Source organism: Rhododendron vialii, chromosome 1a, assembly GCF_030253575.1.
Source record: "Rhododendron vialii isolate Sample 1 chromosome 1a, ASM3025357v1".
NCBI lineage: Eukaryota > Viridiplantae > Streptophyta > Magnoliopsida > Ericales > Ericaceae > Rhododendron > Rhododendron vialii.
Window position 1 is genome coordinate 42,000,563 of NC_080557.1, and position 20,631 is coordinate 42,021,193.

The following is a 20,631-nucleotide window of genomic DNA, read 5'->3' on the forward strand; positions in this document are numbered from 1 at the left end:
ATGATTTTCGGTGAAAATTTAGCATGGTTACTTAGGCTTTCCTCACAGACTGTGTATCTGTCAAATTTTTTAGGAACGCCGCAGCGGAAAATTCGGGAAGGAGCAATGGATGACTACAACTTTTCAATTTCAGATAGTTGGTCATTTGAGAATGATGTTCGTAGTGAGGAGAGTGTCTCCCACAATAGTCGCGATTATACACTAGAATTTACCACCGACCAGGTTAGTTTTCACTGTTATTGTTTTGCATATTCGTTATTTATGTTAAGACTGGTTAATGTTGTATTTATACATATTCGTTTTTTTTATATAGATTTTTGAAAGTAGAGAAGATATGTTAGCTTGGGCGCGGAGCGTTGGTCTAAAATATGGTATTGTGGTGGTTATTTTAAATTCTGCTAAGTTAAAAGGCGGCAAATTGCCGAAGTGCATTCTTGGTTGTGAAAGAGGAGGAAAGTACGAACCGCCACGGTATCTGGTTGAAGGGCAATCCTTGCAAAGAAACACTGGGACTAGAAAATGCGATTGCCCATTTCAACTGCGAGGTATACCACAACATCCATACGGTATCAGGTGGGGTTTAGAGGTTATTAGTGGTGTCCATAACCATGAAACAGCAAAACATATTGAGGGCCACGAGTACCCGTCAAGGCTAAAATCAGTAGAGAAACAATTTGTGGCCGACATGGCCAATAGCACTGCGCCTCGTGAGATTCTTAATATTTTGAAGCAAAAAGACCCGTCAAACACTACGGGAATCAAGAGCGTTTATAACGCTATTTTTACAAATAAAGCAGCCAAACTGGACGGTCTAACTCCTATTCAGTATGTCATACGTCAATTACTTAAGAAACATTACCTCCATCAATTTCTTACAAATCCGGATACTAACGAAATCACAGATATTATTTGGGTTCATCCTATGAGTCTAGAGCTATCTGTCAACTTTCCGTCTGTACTAATCATTGATGCCACGTACAAGACCAATGAGTATCGGAAACCACTATTGGAGGTTGTGGGTATCACATCCACATGGCGAACTTACTCGCTTATGTTCGGTTATCTTAGTAATGAGAAAGAAGAGACATTGACGTGGGCATTGAATAACTTAAAAAACTGGATGCTTCAAAAGGGGGCGTCGATGCCATTGGTGTTTGTTTCAGATCGGGATTTAGCGCTTATGAACGCCATTGAAGCATGTTTCCCTACAGCACGTCACATCTTGTGTATTTGGCACATAAATCAGTGCGTCATGAAGAACTGCAGCCGTGTGCTTGGTCCGGAATGGAAGCGCTTCATCAAGTCATGGCACTCGCTTATCAATTCATCTACACCTTCGTCTTTCGAACAGAAGTGGCAAGCCATGTGCAACGATTTTCGCCAGTTCCCGTATGTCATAACTTACCTGTGGCAAACATGGTTAAGCTCGTACAAAGAGCGGTTTGTTTCAGCATGGACAGATACATGCATGCACCTCGGAAGCAATTCAAGTCAAAGGTAAAATCACTTTTTGACTTTACTATTACAATTTTGTGCATTTCTCTACTACACTAGGAAATATTTTTTGATACTTTCCTATTTAAACACAGTGCATTATTCTATTACAGGGCAGAGTCTGCACATGCGAGGCTAAAGGCATATTTGGGGGATACCATGTCATCGCTACAAACATCTTTTGATAAAATAGAAAAGATGTTGAAAAATCAGTTCGGGGAAATTAAGAAGTCGTTCGAGAAATCATTGAACATTCCACGCCACAAACAATTACGTGACGACATTTTTGATCAGGTAAGGTGTCGAATTTCATTAGAAGCAATGGAGTTCATAGATGATCAGCTACAAACCGCTTTAGAAGTATCCCCCCACATTGTTGGCTATTGCAACTGTACGATCAAAATCACACACGGATTGCCATGCATGCACGATCTTGCATATTATCGTTCCATTTCCACTCCAATTCCGCTATGGAGTATTCATGCTCATTGGACTAGGTTGTCTATGCACGCAACCGAGTTTAATGAGGAGGGAGCACGATCTGACAGGACATCTCAGGTCGTTGAGATATTAGATGGGATGGATCCACCTATGCGAGAGCATATCATAGACAGGATTATCGATATGGCAGATCCATCTCGTAGCACAGTTCGACCTCCATCGTATAACACAGAACATAGAGGTCGACCTACAGGTAGAGATGAGCAAAGTACACGTCGCATACCTTCTTTCTCAGAAGCATCCACTTCAGGATCAAGGACTGCAACATCGCGAGTGAGAGGGAGAGGGAGACGTGGGAGGGGTTCGGGGGTTCGCAACACTCAATTTATAGTTGCATCCATCACTGATCGCTACATTCAACGATTACCTCAGGCTTTTCAGCCTTATATTTCCCACACTGTTGACGTGCTTGGTGATGGTCATTGTGGATTCAGGGCAATAGCTGCACTAATCGGGTATAGTGAAAATGATTGGAGTCGAGTACGAGAGGAGCTTATTGAAGAAATTCAACAAAATTATTATCTATACAGTGTGGTTTATCCAGCAGATGATTGGCCAAATCGTCTACTAATTTTACTGAATTGGTTCGAGCCTACAGCACCAGAGAATCATTGGATGGAGGCTATGACTTTGGGAGTTGTCATCGCAACAAGGTACAACCTAGTACTGCATACATTTGATGAGGATGTTTACGGTTGTTTTACTCATTTGCCATTGAGGTCCCCTCCAGTTCCAATCGAATACCGCCGGGAAATTGCTATTGCCCGTGTTAACAACAATCACTTCGTGCAAATTTTCTTAGAACCTCATTACCCTGTACCACCCATCCCAACATGGTGGGAGGTGAATTCATCGGATGAAGCTAAAGGATGGGCTGCCAGTTATGAAACACGTTTGCTATTGTGGTACGAAGTAATGGGTATAAGCACGCCGGGAGCAGCATTTGGAGGAGATATTGATTAAAATTTGTGTTTTTATGTATTTTCATGTTTTGACAATATGTACTCAATTATAATAAAATGAAATTTTATTTCAATTTATTGTTCATTACAAGTTATTTTTATTATTCATTGTTAAGACTAATTAACTAATTAAAATAATATAAATTTATTAAGTATAAAGTCAATTTTAATTGAAAATAGAATTTGAGTTAACAAAAAAAAAAATAAAGAAGAGAGGTAAATGGGAAAAGAAACAAATAAAGAAAATAGAAAAGATTATTAAATTAATAAAAAAAAGATTCAAAGTGGAAGGAATCAAAAGGAAATAAAGAGAAAAAAAACGAAAAATAAATTCTAACAGAAAAAAACAAAAGCAAATAAAGAAGAAAAAAAAAAAAAAATTAAATGAAAAGAGGGAGGAGCGGGAGAAGGAGGGGAGGGGTAATATGGGAAATGGGGTGTGGGGCCAGGGGGGTGGGGTGTCAGGGGGGGGAAAAGCAGCCCTCATAAAAAAAGTCGGAAAAGCTGTGCTGTAGATCTGAGGCGAATGGAGAGTGGGAAAGACCTTCGTTTTGTGAATGAGTTGTTGCCTTTGGACAAGCAATCATACAATCACCCATTTAAAATATATAATTAGCGTTTTTTCCGTTTAATGCAGGAAAAAAAAAAAAAATCCCTTTTCTTACTATTGTATGTATTAAATAGACACAACGCTAATTTTAATATAGACGAGACCGGACTGCAAACAATTTTTTTTTTTTGGAAATTTGTCGACAAAAAGTTAAAAAGGAATCAACTACCATTGTGGCTCTTTTATGTATGATGAAATTGAAATTTTGTTAGAAGTGATTCATTTTAACTGTATAAGATAAAGTATAGAGAAACACGTGTGAAAGAGAGGAACCAATTTAAGAACCAAATAGTTTCATATTAGTGTTGTGCGATGCACGGAAAGATATCTATATTGGTTTTTGTTGGAAATACCGAGTATTTGATTTGATTTGATTTGTTTTTTTTTTTTCCCTTTCCTTACGAATTCTAGTAGGAGTCTCTCTCTCTCTCTCTGTGGCCAATTCCCCCACGTAGCTCTTCCCATTTCTCTCTTAATTTAAAAAAAAAATTACAGGCAAAAAAGATTCTTAAAAATTAGGGAGGGGAGTTTAAAGGCTTGAAAAGCCCCACTACATTTGCTTAATAGTACAGATTGATTTCGTACACAATTGTAATTGGAACCGTTAGATGCACATTGAATCCACATACATGTAAGGGTTCTGAACATGAACTTCTTTTTCTTAACCGAAGGAGTTTTGTGTCCGTAGTTGTGTTTTAGATAGTTTTTTTGTTTTGAAAAAATGATGGCCAAGGACGTGTTGTTGGTCTCTCACAACGGAGGAAAAGAAACCAGCATTCTTGGGCCGTGGCCTGTGGTATTGTTGGGCCCAAGTTCAATCCTTTCGTTGCTGGACTGGAGACCTCTATGCTGTGCTGTAGTCCAGTAAATTTAACATTTGTCACATACTAATTAATCAAATTAGAAATTTGGTTATGAAACTATAAATAACTTTGTGAACTATGTTTAGGAACAACCACCCATTCTATTCTTATGTTGTTCACTCACCTAAAGATGGGAGGAACAGTAGCCATTTTGCACGTGCGCGAAGTTTACTTCGATGATCAGTTCATTTGAGGAACGACAGCCTACAAAAAAATCAGCTCAATAAAAATACTTAATATGTTACAATTGTTCTCGACGAATAAATATCCGAATATTCTTTCTGTAGGGAATTGTGTGGCTAATAGGTTTGAATGGATTTTTAATTTTGGCAAATGCTCTTGTTTTCGGTAATATGAGTTTATTATCGTTAGAGAGAAACTAGAGGATAAGTAATATTAAAATAGATTATTTCTCTCTCTATATATTTTTAATTTTTTTTACAAAGAGTGTGTACGGGCTAATATATTAGTTGATCAATTGTAAATTACCTGAATTTATGAGTGTTCATAATATAGGATTAAGTATTTAAAAAAAAGCATAAAATGAAATTACTACATGCATGATAGTTTTTCCCCCTTTTTAAAAGTGTTCAATTAACAACCCAGCCTCGGCTGTAGAGCCGCCAACACCTAGCTGCTAACACTTCCTATCGACACGTGCATATATACACACAAAAAGGAAGAGGAAGATAACAAATGGCAGCCATTAAAGACCTTACGTCCTTGGCAACTGAGAAGAGATGGAGAACGGATAATGGAATTGGTCTTACGTGATTAGTCGAGATTCACGTATACTGGCTCGACGAGCAGCAAATATTTTTTTTTGCAAAATCTTATCCGCAACTCTCTCCGACATGTATTAATTTTCTTGTTAAAGTCTTTTCTATTTTTGGTTACAAAACTTTTTCCTTGTAATTGGACCAAGTGTCCCTAACTACCTTTTCACCTAATTCCCACTAATCTAAAACCAAACGGGTATTAAAGAGAGAAACTCGCGCCACGTACTCCGTAAGCACGATAAAAACCGCACGTCCTTTGTGTAAGAAACTTCAAGTTGGATAAAGACACGAGCTTAATCTCTCACATGTTCTTGGCCAGCCGTTGTTCTCTCTCTCTCTCTCTCTCTCTCTCCTCTTGTTTCTCTCTCTCTCTCTCTCTCTCTCTCCCCTCTCCTCTTGTTTCTCTCTCTCTCTCTCTAGCTCATCATGACAGGTGTCAATTACACGACACCCTTGTTTCTTACGACATAACTGCCAAAAAGAACTCACTCTCCGGACTCCACCTTCGAATTCTAACAACATTGGGCAGCCGTCGTGTTCGAAAGTGGGCACCACGTTTTCTTTTGACAGCTTCAAAGTCTTGGGTCCCATACTCCTCCTTATCCTATATCCTCCTCCGACACTAACGCCGTTATCTTGCAGTGGTTGGTGGGCCTTCTTTGCATGATCTTTTAAAATGTCGGCCTGTACGGTTTCTCTCTCAATTCTCATATTACGTTTGAAATGTATTTTTAAGACTCTTTCGCGCTCACGTGCACACAAATTTGGAGTGTGTGACTTAATTCGTGCTCTAAACCTTGCCACGTTTACCCCCTTTGTTATGACCTTCGCTCTTTTGAGTTTTATTGTCTTTTTGTTTTCCGGAAATTAAAAAATGCATACGTTGAGATAATACCGGCAGAAAAATGCCCAAGAGATTCCTTTTCCGCGTCAAATTACTTGTTCTATCCCACGTGGAAACTTTTTTTCCAAAATTTGACCACATCTTGCTTTTGGGAAAAAAAGAAGATAATATATGGATAATATCATAATATTGTATCCTCATAGGTGTAGTAATAGGTGAGGTACCACCTTTGTGCATGATGCTCTCTGGTATATATTACAAAAGAATTTCTCTTTTGTATCATTTTTAATTAATGATATAAAATTTTTTTCTTTGCTTATAAAAAAGAAATATATTGTATCCTCATATACTTTTATTGGCAGATTTGTTAATGTCAAAAAACTTTAAAGCTTAATGGCCAAAAATTAAACTTTAACAAATATGTCATTTTGGGATACCTATAAATATTTCAACGCACTTAATTTTTGTTTAAACCACTTTCTTAATTTTAAAAAACCATCTATGCGTTGTTCTTTTATTATGTTTCTTTGATTGGAATAGTACTCATATTCTTACGTTCTTTCCGTAGTCAAACTCGTTACTTTGTCTAGGAATTTACCTTGTTATTTCCTTCATCCTCACAATTTTATAATCAAAAGCTTGAAATTTATATTGTCAACCTTACTTATCATTAGAGTTCACGTTACCCTACAAATTGACCATGAAAAAAATATCTGAACTTGGATATTTTAGTGTTGTGTGCTTATTATAAACACACTGACTTTTGCCATACGACCCCTTCGTCAATTATGAGACATTCATATACTTTCACTTTCAAAAAAAATTAAAACTCGAGAAAAAGAGTGAAATCACTTTCTCCTTTGAAAGTAGTTTGGCACTAGCGAGCCCACTTGCGTATTTGGTGCATGATTAGTCGACACCTTTTTCATTAATTTTATATATACTGTTTTGAAGTTCCAACTATTTGACGTGTATGTGTGTGTGTATATATATATTCTAAGCTCCCACGTTGCCACAACGGAAAATCTTTTCAATTCTTGTGTTTAATAATACCTGTCAAACACGTTTTCATCTTTTTACCTTATCGTAGCTATACAAAAAATAGGATATATGATTTGATTAGAGATATGAAATTAACAAATAATGCGAATCTAATTTTGTTTATTCACTTTTTTAAGTGGACGGACATTACCCACATCCTAATTGGTCACGATGATCATATTAATTTAGAGTCCAAATTCGACCTCAATATGAATCTCCTTCATTTCTTATATTTTTTTTTAATGTGGTAGGAATTTCCAATTTTTGCAATTAAATTACCTATATTTGAAAATCAATAGTTCAAGTGGACGTCCCACAAAATTCAGAAGTAAAAAAATCCGAAAGAAATTCCTCTCTTCGTGACCCACCGTTTTTATCGATCATGCAAATAAACCATGGCCACAGGATCCAAAATCCACGTGGCGCCATCCCAAAAGCCTTGGGGAGATGTGTGGGTCATGTTTTTGCAAAGAACCGGTCTTTATAGGTGGTATATTCAACCTGCTATAGCCGGGAACACTACGGGCTTTTACCGGTTGTTCTGGCAATAACAGTCGATGGTATAAGAACTGGGGTTTAAGCAAATGCTTGGATGGTTTTCAGAGGGTTTTGGAGAGAGAGAGAGAGAGAGAGAGAGAGAGAGAGAGAATTATGGGTAGCGTCTGAATTTCGAAAACACGTTTGTTTTCCGAGAGAGAGAGAGAGAGAGAGAGAGAGAAATGGGGTAGATAGAGTTTCGGGTATGTTTGAGCGTCGTGATCGATGGGAATTCTAATTCTGAACGTTTTTTATTTTCTCCGACAATTCTCCGATCTTTGATGATCATAAGCAAATTCGCGGGAAAAGAACGAAGCTTTTTGTAAATTCGGGCCAAATAAGGTGAGAATGAGATGATGGATTTGGTTTGTTTTTTAATCTTGAATGAATGACTTGTCGTGTTAATTGGGATGTCTCGAAAAAACAGTTAAAGGCAGAATTGTTTTGTTTTTTTTTTTTTTTGTTTTCTTTTCCTGTTGTCTGATTTTGGTTGTCATTTGAATTTCTCATGATGTTGCTTTTTCCTTTGGATTTGAATTCTCATTCTTTGAAATCCGTTTCTGATGGTTCGATCTTTAGTTTGGCGTGGAATTTAAGGAAAAAACCTTGTCCCAATTTTTTTTTTTTTGCCCTGAAAATCAAAGAAACAATTGAGATCCATTTTTTCCAAATCTTTTCCACATTCCCTTCGAAATCATCTGAATTCTCTCCGGTTTCCCGGGTTGATCTGGTTCTTGGGTTTTAGATCGCCTATATGCATATGTCCAAATGCCCCTCAAATCATCTGTACCAGAAATTTGGTGTACCCGTGTTCCGGTGTGTTTCTGGCCATTGGATTAATTCAAACTTTTAAGTGATATAAAATTTTAACTAGATCCAGCGGCCCGAAAATGCGTAGAAAGAAGAATTTGGGTACATAGGACTTGAGCTCGTCCATTTGCGATACACCTGTTCACTCTGTTGTTGTCTTGGCAGTTTTTGGGGTCCTTTCTATCAGGGTTTTATGAGGGGTTTTTTCAGTTTCTCTCCTTTCTTTTCCTTTCCCCCAAAAATCATGTCTTTACCAATTTTAAACATTTTGGGGTTGATTTTCAAAATTCAGTTGGCCTGAATTTTTTCACTTCATGTGTAAATTCAGACAAGCTGCAATTGATCCGTATGTGCTACTGTATTATTTACCATCACGTATACTGATCTAGATTTTCAGTTTTAGCTGTCAAGTGACGTTGATGCATTAGAATCATATTCTTCTCTGTATTCTTTTAGTTTAGATCATGCATATCTGATGGCACGATGTCCTTGTAAGTTGTAACCAAAGCCATTTGAATTGTAAGCATAGAAATTGACCAGCTCTGTTTGCACAAATTCAATTATGTTCTATCTGGTTGTTGTCAGGATAAAGAAAAAGATGAGACAGACTTATGACTTTTGCAGTGGTAATGGTGCATCTTTGATCATATGAAAAATGCATCAATATTACTTTTATTCTAATTATATTCAGTATAAAGCTCTGTGCTACTATGACTTTTCTAACTAATATCTCCCGCTATTAATTTTGATCTTAAATCGTTCCCTATCACGATTCTGATTGGTAATCGTTGTTTGTTGCAGTGACCTTGGGTGATTGGCAGGTGTACATTTGTTTGGGCTTCTTTTGGACTGTGTAAACACTGTATATAGGAATGCTGGTCTTTTGCTTTTTGTTGAGTTTCTGTTATGATCTCTGAGATATGGTGTTGCAGAAGAGGTTATATTATGGATTTGATGGCTATCAGGTGCCTCCCATCCCTCGAGCGACCAGATCAGATAGGGTAAATCGATATTATCCCATAGAATCACTCATTTCCTCTTTTGTTCCTGTTTCTGACCTCTAACTTTGGTTCCTTGTGTATTGTTGTAGAGGAGGTGCTCATTTAGGAAGAAAGTTGATGACAATCAAATGTGTGCGTTTGACTTATTGGCTACCGTAGCTGGCAAGCTATTGTTGGAGGAAGAAAGATCTCCTAGTTCAAGTGATAGGTTAACTGAAAAAGAACTGAGCCCAACTTTGCAAGTTTCTATGAAGAAAGAGCAGCAGAATGAAGATAAAATCTTAAGAGTAGAACCTTGTGGGGGACTTGAATCAATGATAACTTCTGACTGTTCGGTGAATGTTGCTAAAAGCAAGATTCAAGTTGGAAGCTTCGAGAACAAAGTAGAGTTGGCTTCCTCTGGGTACCAGGAGTTTTTTGATTGTACAGTAGTGGATAAATTTAAGAAACAGATGAACATAGAGCTACAAGATACTGGAAACATATCAAATATTGCCAAGGCTGATATCTGCAGTTTGGATAATCTAACACTTAGGGACAGGAAAAACCCTGCTTTAGTTAGTGTAGAAAGTAGCATGACAATGCCTTTGGGCACTGATCACTTTTCTTGTGGTTCTTTCCCTGCAATTCGGGAGGATGTAAACTTAGTTATAAGAGATGATGACGAAAACTCTTCTGGGTGCACTCATCCTAGCAGCACCACAACAAAGTCCTTCAGGGCACCAAGTTGTGTTGGTAACCGAAGACTAAGGAATGGGTTTGCATCCAAATATTGGAAAGTCACTCCAAAATTAAAGCGCGAGGAGAAACATTTTAATGCTGGTGAGTAGTTGCTTATTGTTTAATTTCACTGGGGTCCCACAATAAATTGGAGATAACTGCAAATTTCATTTTTACAACACTTACTTTAGTTGAGGATTAATCTTGTCTCCAGATTCTGAAGTAAAGCCTGTCTACCACCATAGGAAGTTTTGCTACAAATACCAAAGGTCTCAAAGGGATTACCCCATCAAAAAGAGGAAGCTGTATTATGACCACAGCTCGGTACCAAATCCTGATAGAGGGATAAGTTGTAAGGGCATCACCAGCTTCCCGGGGAAGAAGTTTAGCTGCGATGCTTCTGCTTCAAGTGCAACAATGTGTGGAGGTTTATTTCCGTCTCTTCCGTTTCTTCTTATGGGTTTTTGTATTTTCAGCTGTGGTTTGGTTTTAGTGCTGTCTTTGGGTTCTTCACCTAATAATCCTAACTCCTCATGCAGCCTCAGGGAAACCAGTTTGCTTACCAGGTCAATACAGGACCTTCCAATCTGAAGATTCCCATGGTATGTGAGAGTCTTGATGGAGAGATTCATATGTTTTCTTTTTACTTGATTGGTGTCTGTCTGTCTGTGCGACATTCGAAGTGGTTCTTACACGAAGTTGCATCTCCTTTTATTCAGTGAAGCTTAGGATCAAGTCCTTCAAGGTTCCAGAGCTTTTTATTGAGATTCCAGAATCTGCAACTGTTGGTTCACTAAAAGTATGTCACATGCGAACATTAACTCTACTGTTTCTATCTAGCAGTATCTTCCCTTTACATCATTAATGGATGAGACAGGCCGTGTAGCCGAAGGCTTTACCTCTTATTTAAATAGGGAGGGAAGTTTCAAATTAAGTTTGTTTTGGATAGGATCATTGAGATTTTGTTGCATGCCCTTTGAGATCCCCTAACTAAAATAATGCATAATGAGGGTATAGAGTGTGACTGTCTTTGCTAAAATTTCATATTTGTGAATGCTAGTCATGTATCACGATGCGCATTATCTGGGGCCTGAGTCTCGGAAACGCTCTGATTGTGGGTTTTAGCTGTTTTCTGAATTTGGACACACTAAATTCAATCTTCCCCTGTTATGCAGAGAACAGTTATGGAGGCAGTGACTAAAATACTTGGGGGTGGGCTACGTGTTGGTGTACTTCTTCAGGGGAAGAAGTTAAGAGATGATAACAAAACTCTGCTGCAAACTGGAATATCTGATGATAACAAGCTTGATGCTCTGAGTTTCTCCCTGGAGCCTAGCGGTTCGCTGGCTCCCCCTCCTCTGCATCACGAAGATTCCCTTTTTCCACTCACTTGTGACTCACCTCAGCCTCTAACAAGGTAACATGGGTTTTCCCCTGACTTCTGCTTGATGTTTATTTTTAAAGGAATCGATGTGCCAAAATCTGCAAAATTCCATTTCTACCTTTGTTTCAAATTTGAATTGTGACCTGCATTTTAAGTGATTAATTAACTGACTTAAGCTTCATTTTTTCCTCTTTAACTTCTTTTGGCTTTTATGGCGTTTTAGTTGCTGGTCTTATAGGTAACATAACCCTGTAGATCTGCCCAGATTTATTTTGATATTTTCCCGATAATCAGTCTGAAATTGTTTGTCCATTCTACCTTATTTGGATATCTTGAACTTGTTGTCTATTTTGAATAATCAATGTGCCAAAATCTGCAAAATTCCATTTCTACCTTCTTTCTTCCAAATTTGAATTGTAGCCTGCATTTTAAGTAATTAATTAACTAAAATATGTTAACGTGTAGTTTTGGAAAGTTCAAACGTTTGAAGTGCAATAATTATGTTCTCTTAAAGATGAGTTAGATTCTCATTCATAATGGATGTGTGCTAAATTTGGCACCATCCTATTCACTAGGAAGCTCGAATTTTTTTCTTCATAATAACAGTTTAAATTTGAGTAGGAATGTAAGTTCTCATGTTCTTCCTCATTCAAGGAAAGATCGTTTAAGTTAGTCTTGATCATAAGATTCACATGTAACGCTGTGTCACCAGGTATTCACCTACGCCTATTGCAATTCTGGATCCTCCATCGCTGAATTTGGGAAGCATTGTTGAAAGTGACCATGATTCAGCACCGTCTCCTCCTGACATGTCAATTGATAAAAACCTAACAGATTCTAGAGCATTGGTGGTTGTTCCAGCGATGAATGCTGGGGCAAGTGCTGTGGTTCCTGCGAGGAAATCCAAGCGATCTGAGGCTGCGCAGCGCCGAATTCGTCGACCTTTCTCTGTTTCTGAAGTGGAAGCATTGGTTCAAGCTGTTGAGAAGCTTGGAACGGGAAGGTATGTTCAGAAAACCTAACCAAGGACCTACATAAGGAAAGAACCAAATAATTCATGACAGAAAAGCGAAACTAATAGCCGAGAAGCTACTATTTTTATGCTTTTAGATATTGGTGCAAAGAATCAGCTTTTTATCAACCTGAAAGCTTCTGCGAACACCCGTTATATCCTTGGAACGCCTTTTGTCATACATACGTAACATAACACAATCCATCTAGTCCCCATTCATTGGGGGTATGGGTGGAGGATGATTGGAGACAGACCTAACCTTTGGCAATATATGCACAAAGTGGCTGCTCTCAGAATACCACTAAAACAGTGGCCCCCCTAAAACCTCCAAGAACCGAGGAGCTACAAGGATGTTTTGTTGTAAAACCATGCCCCCAAATCAAAGCCAAATGGCATCAGAGATGGCAGGCCTAGAGACCCAAATCAATTTATGTGCACATTACCATGCTTCATTCATTGATAGTCCAAAGCATCGGTATGGAACGCCTTTTGTCAAACAATTTAAATGCTTTGTCTCACCCCTAGTTGGTTTGTTTCTTCTGCAGATGGCGCGATGTTAAGCTGCGAGCTTTCGATAATGCAAAGCATCGAACTTATGTGGATCTGAAGGTATGAATGTGATTTCTCGGTTTCATTCCTTCATAATGATTTCAGGCCTTTCTCTATGGGGTGGTTCAGTTATTTCTGAATGTCCCGTTCTTTTACATTTTAAATTAGTGAAATTGGGATCACTAGGGCTGGGAGTTTAGATGGTCCAAGAAAAGTAGTTGCTTGTGTTACCGGAAAATGATTAGACGGAAACACCTTCTCTTTACAAGTAAACTGAAACACATACACCGAATGAATCGTTGATCCTTGCACTTCATGAAATTTTGATCTTGGTGACATGGGATTGTTGTGCAGGATAAGTGGAAAACATTGGTGCACACAGCGAGAATATCGCCCCAGCAAAGGAGGGGTGAGCCGGTGCCCCAAGAGCTCCTGGACCGGGTCCTCAACGCCCATGCTCATTGGGCCAAACAACAAGCCAAGCCGGAGACATGCCGCTTTCTTTGAAAACTTTAACATCAATGAGAGCTCGCAGCACGTGCTGAAGAAACGATTCTGTTTTCGTTTAATTTTTGTAAGTATTATGATTATGTTAAAATTAATGACGAGGGGTAATACAAGGTGTATTTAATATTTTTATAGCTCTCGCGGCATTCTTTTCCTACGGGAGAGATTGGCGCTTGTAAATGTTGGACTGAATAAGAGAGCTTGCTAATTGAATTTTTTTGATGCCAAAATGGTTGGCCTTCCCGTGTTCATTAAATTTGTTCTTTGGGGACAACTGTGTATTTTTTTGTACTCCTACTTTTTTTTGGGTGGTTGGAAATAGAAAGAAATCAGTATGTAGACAGAATTTCATCTGTTGTATATGCAGATTTTTATTGATCATATTCTTTTTTATGTTTCTGAAGAAATTCTAATCTTCTTTGGAAGGCCTACATAGTATTGAGCCATTATTGTATACTAGTGTAATGCCCGTGCTTCACACATTTCTACGTGCTCATTGAATGAATTTGCAGTGGAGAAGTGTTTTTTATTTTCGTTGTGATGATAGTAGAGAAATAGCAAGAGGTTATTGAATTAGAGAAATCAGTTTCAGATTTTCAAATACAAGGGATTGATTGTTTTGGGCCATCTTATTCGTATTACAACTATGGTACTCTTATGTAGCTGCACTGAATGTTGCAGGTCTACATATACATACAAAGTTAAGGCCATTGCTTTTGCATGTCTACATGTCAATTGTTCTTTGGAGTCTGATAACGCCACGATTATTTTTCCTAATGCCACGAAACATTACTTCATCTGACTTTTTTGACCCTGCTACACTTTTCCTAATAAGCACCAGAAATTCCCACCCCTCTTGTCTAACAGAGATCGACAACCATGACCACACACTCCTCCTCTCTCTTTATCATCTCTTCTTTAATTTCTATATCTCCACATGCCACACCCACCAGCAATTCTTCATTATCCCTCTCCCATTTGCCATCTGATCTTCCCAAGCCCTCAATCGCTTACTTCCGAGAACTAAAATGAAGACGAATTTGAACGCCACCGGAAATCCAAATCACAAAAAATCCAATTGCTTCCTTTCGAAAACTCCTCAACATATTTTCTCTGCTCAAATACACCGCCGGCAACAGGGTGGCGATACCGTATTTGCATGCAACTCGATGAGCGAAGAGGATGAGGGATAAAATAGATATAACGGGAGATCATACTCGTCGGCCAAGAGGGTGGGGAATAGATCGGAGGACGGAATGAGAAAAATATTGTTTTGAAGCAAGAAAGACGAGTAACAGGAGGAAAGGTTAAAAGAGAGGAGGGGACGAAAGTACAGTAGTCAGTAGTATGTCCGTATAACTTAATTGATGGGTAAACTCGTCATGTCCATCAAACGTTCGTGGCACTAGTAAATTTAGTCGTGGCATTATCAGTTACCTTGTTGTTTTTATGCTTTAGCTATGCATTTGTATTGTTCTAAACCCACTGCTTTTATTGTACTTTGTACATGAACATTTCAATTAAAGCAGGAAATTAAGAAAATAAAGTAACCTGGTCAATGTACTTCAAGATGTAGAATATTACACTCAAACAAAAATAGAATTTGTGGCACATTGCATTACTGATCTAAATTGTTAGTCGCCACTCGAACAATATAGTTTGTTCTCAACTACGGTGCTTTGGTTAATGATCCTTCAAAACAAGATATTCATAGTAGTTAGTAATAGTCACATTAGCAACATATGCAAAGGCTAAGCAGTAAAAAAATATAGAATATTCAAGCTCAACTTGTTCCAGTCAGAATCAATAACTGGCCAGCAAGCCAAATTATTCTTTGGCCAGTAAGACCAACCCAAACCGGTATCATCTCGGAGAATTTGGCACTCTTCGAAAACAGGGTAGTGTACAGTGAGTGCCAAGGGAAGTTCATCGAAGGCAGGCCCCAGAATGTGGGTATCTGGAATTTTGGGGGTTTGGGATAAAGACATCGTTTTTCAAATTACTTGAATGGTTCTGTGCCTTCGTAATTTTTGTATTGAGCAAATGACGGAAAGCAAAAGACGGTTTTCCGGTGTCTTCAACAACAGGAATGTTGGAAGCCATTGTATTTGCAGAAGAAGAGTAAAGCATTGTTTTCGCCTCTGCTCTAAGGGAGGTTTGGAGAAATTTTTTAAGTAAAGAGGATTTTGGGAGTTGCAGGTTTAAATACGTTCAGAGTCCAGAAGGGAGTGAAATTTGAATTCCCAATTATGACATTTGTTGAGGGTGTTTCCCAGGGCTTGGTTTAGTACTGTTGGGCCCGAGTGATTTATGTGAAAAAATAATTTGGCCCAGATAGTGAGACAGTTATAACTTGTCATTGCGAGCTTAAATTAAAACATTGGGAAAATGAATTAAACACTTTGTGTGTTTTCTTTCCTTTCCTTTCCTTGTAAGAGTATAATGAAAGCAATTCTCTTTATTGTGTTTACTCTGTTTTTCAACATTTCAATTTGAAAAGGGTCTTCGAAGTGCAAACATTTAACGATCACGGAAACGTAACTTCTTTTTTTTTTATATTAGCGTAGGCATATATAATAGGAAATATTCATTCAATCCGACAGCTATAACCTTATGAGAAAGTACGATCGAACGGCTATAGATGCTACTTTGTTTGTATGTCTAAACATTTTAAAAGAAAATCGCTCTGTTTTATAATATAGATATTAGAGCATCCGCATTGTAATAAGCAAATGGATGTAAATAAACAAATTTAACAACAATACTCAAAAAACACCCCACATTGTAATAACCAAAGTTACAAGTCTTTTAGTAAATAACCAAATTTCACTCATTCCATAACCAAACTTAACAACTTTTACCAATAACCAAAACTCAATAACCAAACTCAACAATTAAACTCAAAACTCAATAACTCAAAAACACCCCATATTGGAATTGTCTTATCGAGACGAATAATTTGGTATGGTCGGGTGCGTGATTAAAACTCGTTTGCGATTGGACAAATGTGCATTGTAGAGTTTTTTTGGTTAGGGATACAAAAATAACCAATGTGGAGGTAGAGGTTGTTAAGTTTGATTATGAACTAAATGGATAATCAAATGCTGATGTGGTACATTTTGATTATTGATTTTGATTAGTACCATTGCGGATGCTCTTAAGTCTGTATAGAACTAGAGCGGAAGGAATCTATCTTTATTTGTAATTAATAGGGATTGAATCGAATGACAAACAGCAGTGCGACTTCGTGATCAGATCAAGCGGTTGGAATCTTTAACGTGTAGTTTTGGAAAGTTCGAACATTTGAAGTGCAATAATTATGTTCTCTTAAAGATCAGTTAGATTCTCATTCATAATGGATGTGTGCTAAATTTGGCACCACCATAGTCCCTAGGAAGCTCGAATTTTTTTCTTCACAATAACAGTTTAAATTTGAGTAGGAATGTAAGTTCTCATGTTCTTCCTCATTCAAGGAAAGATCGTTTAAGTTAGTCTTGATCATACGATTCACATGTAACGCTGTGCCACCAGGTATTCACCTACGCCTATTGCAGTTCTGGATCCTCCATCGCTGAATTTGGGAAGCTTTGTTGAAAGTGACCATGATTCGGCACCGTCTCCTCCTGACATGTCAACTGATAAAAACCTAACAGATTCTAGAGCATTGGTGGTTGTTCCAGCAATGAATGTTGGGGCAAGTGCTGTGGTTCCTGCGAGGAAATCTAATCGATCTGAGGCTGCGCAGCGCCGAATTCGTCGACCTTTCTCTGTTTCTGAAGTGGAAGCATTGGTTCAAGCTGTTGAGAAGCTTGGAACGGGAAGGTATGTTTGGAAAACCTAACCAAGGAACTACATAAGGAAAGAAGAACCAAATAATTCAAGACAGAAAAGCGAAATTAATAGCCGAGAAGCAATCATTTTTATGCTTTTAGATATTGGTGCAAAGAATCAGCTTTTATCAAACCTGAAAGCTTCTGCAAACACACATTATGTCCTTGGAATGCTTTTGTCAAACATTTTAAATGCTTTATCTCACCCCTGGTTGGTTTGTTTCTTCTGCAGATTGCGCGATGTTAAGTTGCGAGCTTTCGATAATGCAAAGCATCGAACTTATGTTGATCTGAAGGTATGAATGTGATTTCTCAGTTTCATTCGTTCATAATGATTTTAGGCCTATCTCTATGGGGTGGTTCTGTTATTTCTTAATGTCCCATTCTTTTACGTTTTAAATTAGTGAAAGGAAATTGGGATCACTAGGGCTGGGAGTTTAGATGGTCCAAGAAAATTAGTTGCTTGTGTTACCGGAAAATGATTAGACGGAAACACCTTCTCTTCACAACTAACTGAAACACATACGCCGAAATGAATCGTTGGTCCTTGCACTTTATGAGATTTTGATCTTGGTGACATGGGGTTGTGCAGGATAAGTGGAAAACATTGGTGCACACGGCGAGAATATCGCCCCAGCAAAGGAGAGGTGAGCCGGTGCCCCAAGAGCTCCTGGACCGGGTCCTCAATGCCCATGCTCATTGGGCCAAACAACAAGCCAAGCCGGAGACTTGCCGCCTCCTTCTTTGAAAACACTTCAACATTAATGAGAGCTCGCAGAAACTTGCTGAAGAAGCGATTCTGTTTCATTTAATTCTTGTAAGTACTATGATTATGTGAAAAGTAACGATGAAGGGGGAAACAAGGTGTACGTAATAGTTATTTTTATAGCTCTCGTGGCGATTCTTTCCTGTTGGGGAAAGAGATTGGCACTTGTAAATGTTGGACTGAATAAGAGAGCTTGCTAACTGAATTTTTTTTATGCCAAAATGGTTGGCCTTGCCGTGTTCATTAAATTTGTTCTTTGGGGACTACTGTATTTTTTGTACTTATTATTTTGGGTGGTTGGAAATAGAAAGAAATCGGTATGGGGGCAGAATTTTCATCTGTTGTATATGCAGATCTTTTATGTTTTGTGAAGAAATTGTAATCTTCTTTGGAAGGCCTACATAGTATTGAGCCATTTTTGTATATATCATGAATTCAATAAAATCAATTGGACTTTTTCTGGACTTGAAAAGGAAAGGCCCTGTGTAAAACTTTCCCAAGACGTTACAGCCCTTTTTTTCCCTTGCCTCTTATGGTGTTGCTTACTCCGCTAAATGTTCCTCACGGGAATCCATCCAATTTAAAAAAAAAACAACATATTTCTACATATTAGTAATTTTTTTAATATGGTGTAAGAAAATTAAACAAATACTAATATATAAAAATATGTTTTTTTGGAGTTTCAAATTGGACGAATTTCCATAAGTGATATTTAAAGTGGGACAAAAATAAGGTTTCTGCCTTAGCAAGAATATCGACCGAGCAAAAGGAGGGGTGGGCCGGTGTGTCTGGAGCTCCTGGATCGGGTCCCAAATTCCCAGCAAGCCGAGTCGGAGACTTTGCCGCCTTCTGTAATAACTTCAGTACTTCACCATCAGTGAGCTCGTTAGCACTTGCTGAAGAAGCCAAGATTTGATTAAGGGGTTTTAAAGAGAGTGGCTTCACGGTCCCCATTCCCCTCCATGCTCTCAATTTCCATTCACATCCCGGAACCAAAATTATGATCAGCACCATTCATCTTGTAGAACACGCAAAAAACTATAAGGTCTCAAAATTTGTGTATGATATATATGATATATGATATCGATAGCTATGTGAATTGTCACTTTTTTTCGTTTTGTAATTACGTTAAACTGTAGAACATATTTACCATTCATTTTGATAATTGATTTTTATACTCCCATTTTTCATAACCGCACTCCCTTTTTATCCTCTTGTGATGTAATTTAATTATAAGTTTTAACCTTTCATTTGCAGACAAAATTATAAATTCACATCACAAAAAGACAAAAATTGGCTATTAAATAAGAGTGTGATAATCACTACACTTTATTTTACATAACGATTCACAACGTGTTCACATGTTGTTCGATCTTCGATTATACTGAGATTTCGTAGAATTATAGTTTATTTGAAGTAATTTTAATGTGAACATCGGTTGAACGAAAATGCATTTTTGTGAGTACCTTTTGTGCGGTTTCAGGAATTCAAGTTCAAACAAAATTGGTAATTAAGCTTAGAAACTTGAAGATTGGTTATCAGTAGAGGTGGCAAACAGGCGGGTTTGGGCCGGTGAAAATGGGTCATGGGTTAAATATGGGCGGGTCGAACATGGGTCAGAAAGTAAACGGGTTGAAACGGGTCAGAACGAATATGGGCCAAGCCAAACCCAAACCCCCCCCCTTCCCCTCTCTTCTTCCCCCTTCTCTGATTTGTCTCAATAAGGGGATTCAGAAAAGTAAAATTTTATGATTAAAACTCAATTTGTACGTGCCGCGTCAATTTTGTGTCAATTATTGGTTTTATTCAAAGAGAAGAATCGAAAAATTAAAAAATTATGGTCCAAACCCACCCGATCTGACCCGTTTTACTTCCTTTTCTCCCTAAGCTAAAATATCCGGTATACCAACACCGGCTTCGGGTGCATTTGGATTAAAAATTGGGTGACTTTTTTTTCCTTTATTAATTTTTTTTTTGTAATTGTTTATTTTGCGTTAAACTTTTGTAGTTTATTGATTCGTCTCTATAAGAAGAATCGAAAAATTAAAAAATTATGATCGAAACTCATGATTTTTTTGAATAAACACAAAATAAGTAAAAAAATAATCTTTTTTGTAAAAAAAATTTGAGCTTCGATAAAAAAAATTTACTTTTCCGATTTCTCTCGACGAGAGGAATCAATAGTTACAAAAATTTGAAGCAAAATTAACAAATACTAAAAAATTTGAATAAAGACAAAAAAAATTATTTTGACTTATTGGTTCATTTCCACGAGAGGAACAAAAAAGTATAAATTTTTTTATTAGAACCCTTAATTTCTTTGAAGGAGACATTTTTGACTTATTGTCTTTATTAAAAAAATTATGAGTTTCGATCAAACTTTTTTTTACTTTTTTGGTTCTGAATTTAATTTTGATAATA

At 37.6% G+C, this 20,631-nt stretch overlaps 2 protein-coding genes and 1 non-coding gene across 6 annotated transcripts; 2 read left to right on the plus strand and 1 right to left on the minus strand.

Annotated features, from left to right (window-relative positions):
* On the plus strand, positions 1–2,958 carry LOC131331677 (protein FAR1-RELATED SEQUENCE 5-like). The gene is made up of 4 exons (XM_058365630.1): positions 1–222; positions 314–1,497; positions 1,608–2,763; positions 2,839–2,958. The coding sequence occupies exons 1-4, from the start codon at positions 1–3 to the stop codon at positions 2,956–2,958; spliced, it is 2,682 nt and encodes an 893-aa protein (XP_058221613.1).
* Positions 2,959–7,688: 4,730 nt separating this feature from the next.
* LOC131324076 (telomere repeat-binding protein 5-like) lies at positions 7,689–18,667 on the plus strand. Of its 4 annotated transcripts, XM_058355913.1 has the most exons (11): positions 7,689–7,973; positions 9,243–9,262; positions 9,374–9,442; positions 9,532–10,264; positions 10,377–10,589; positions 10,702–10,764; positions 10,882–10,961; positions 11,338–11,579; positions 17,146–17,436; positions 17,677–17,740; positions 18,037–18,667. In XM_058355913.1, the coding sequence occupies exons 4-11, from the start codon at positions 9,571–9,573 to the stop codon at positions 18,190–18,192; spliced, it is 1,803 nt and encodes a 600-aa protein (XP_058211896.1). In that variant the 5' UTR covers positions 7,689–7,973; positions 9,243–9,262; positions 9,374–9,442; positions 9,532–9,570; the 3' UTR covers positions 18,193–18,667. The 4 variants fall into 4 exon arrangements, with proteins under 4 accessions (XP_058211896.1, XP_058211904.1, XP_058211884.1 ...); XM_058355921.1 differs by lacking the exon at positions 9,243–9,262; XM_058355901.1 differs by having other exon boundaries at positions 7,690–7,973; positions 9,243–9,442.
* LOC131309340 (small nucleolar RNA snoR100) lies at positions 12,910–13,017 on the minus strand. The gene has a single exon (XR_009194971.1). It is a non-coding gene; the product is annotated as a small nucleolar RNA snoR100 (small nucleolar RNA).
* Positions 18,668–20,631: the final 1,964 nt, after the last annotated feature.

Excerpts from the sequence above, each read along its gene's own strand:
- LOC131331677 (XM_058365630.1), top strand. The coding sequence starts at position 1 with ATGATTTTCGGTGAAAATTTAGCATGGTTACTTAGGCTTTCCTCACAG. Across the intron at positions 1,498-1,607 it reads GGAAGCAATTCAAGTCAAAG|GGCAGAGTCTGCACATGCGA; the intron begins GTAAAATCACTT and ends ATTCTATTACAG. Across the intron at positions 2,764-2,838 it reads GGGAAATTGCTATTGCCCGT|GTGAATTCATCGGATGAAGC; the intron begins GTTAACAACAAT and ends ACATGGTGGGAG.
- LOC131324076 (XM_058355901.1), top strand. The coding sequence starts at position 9,362 with ATGGTGTTGCAGAAGAGGTTATATTATGGATTTGATGGCTATCAGGTG. Across the intron at positions 10,265-10,376 it reads GGAGAAACATTTTAATGCTG|ATTCTGAAGTAAAGCCTGTC; the intron begins GTGAGTAGTTGC and ends TCTTGTCTCCAG. Across the intron at positions 10,962-11,337 it reads CAACTGTTGGTTCACTAAAA|AGAACAGTTATGGAGGCAGT; the intron begins GTATGTCACATG and ends CCTGTTATGCAG.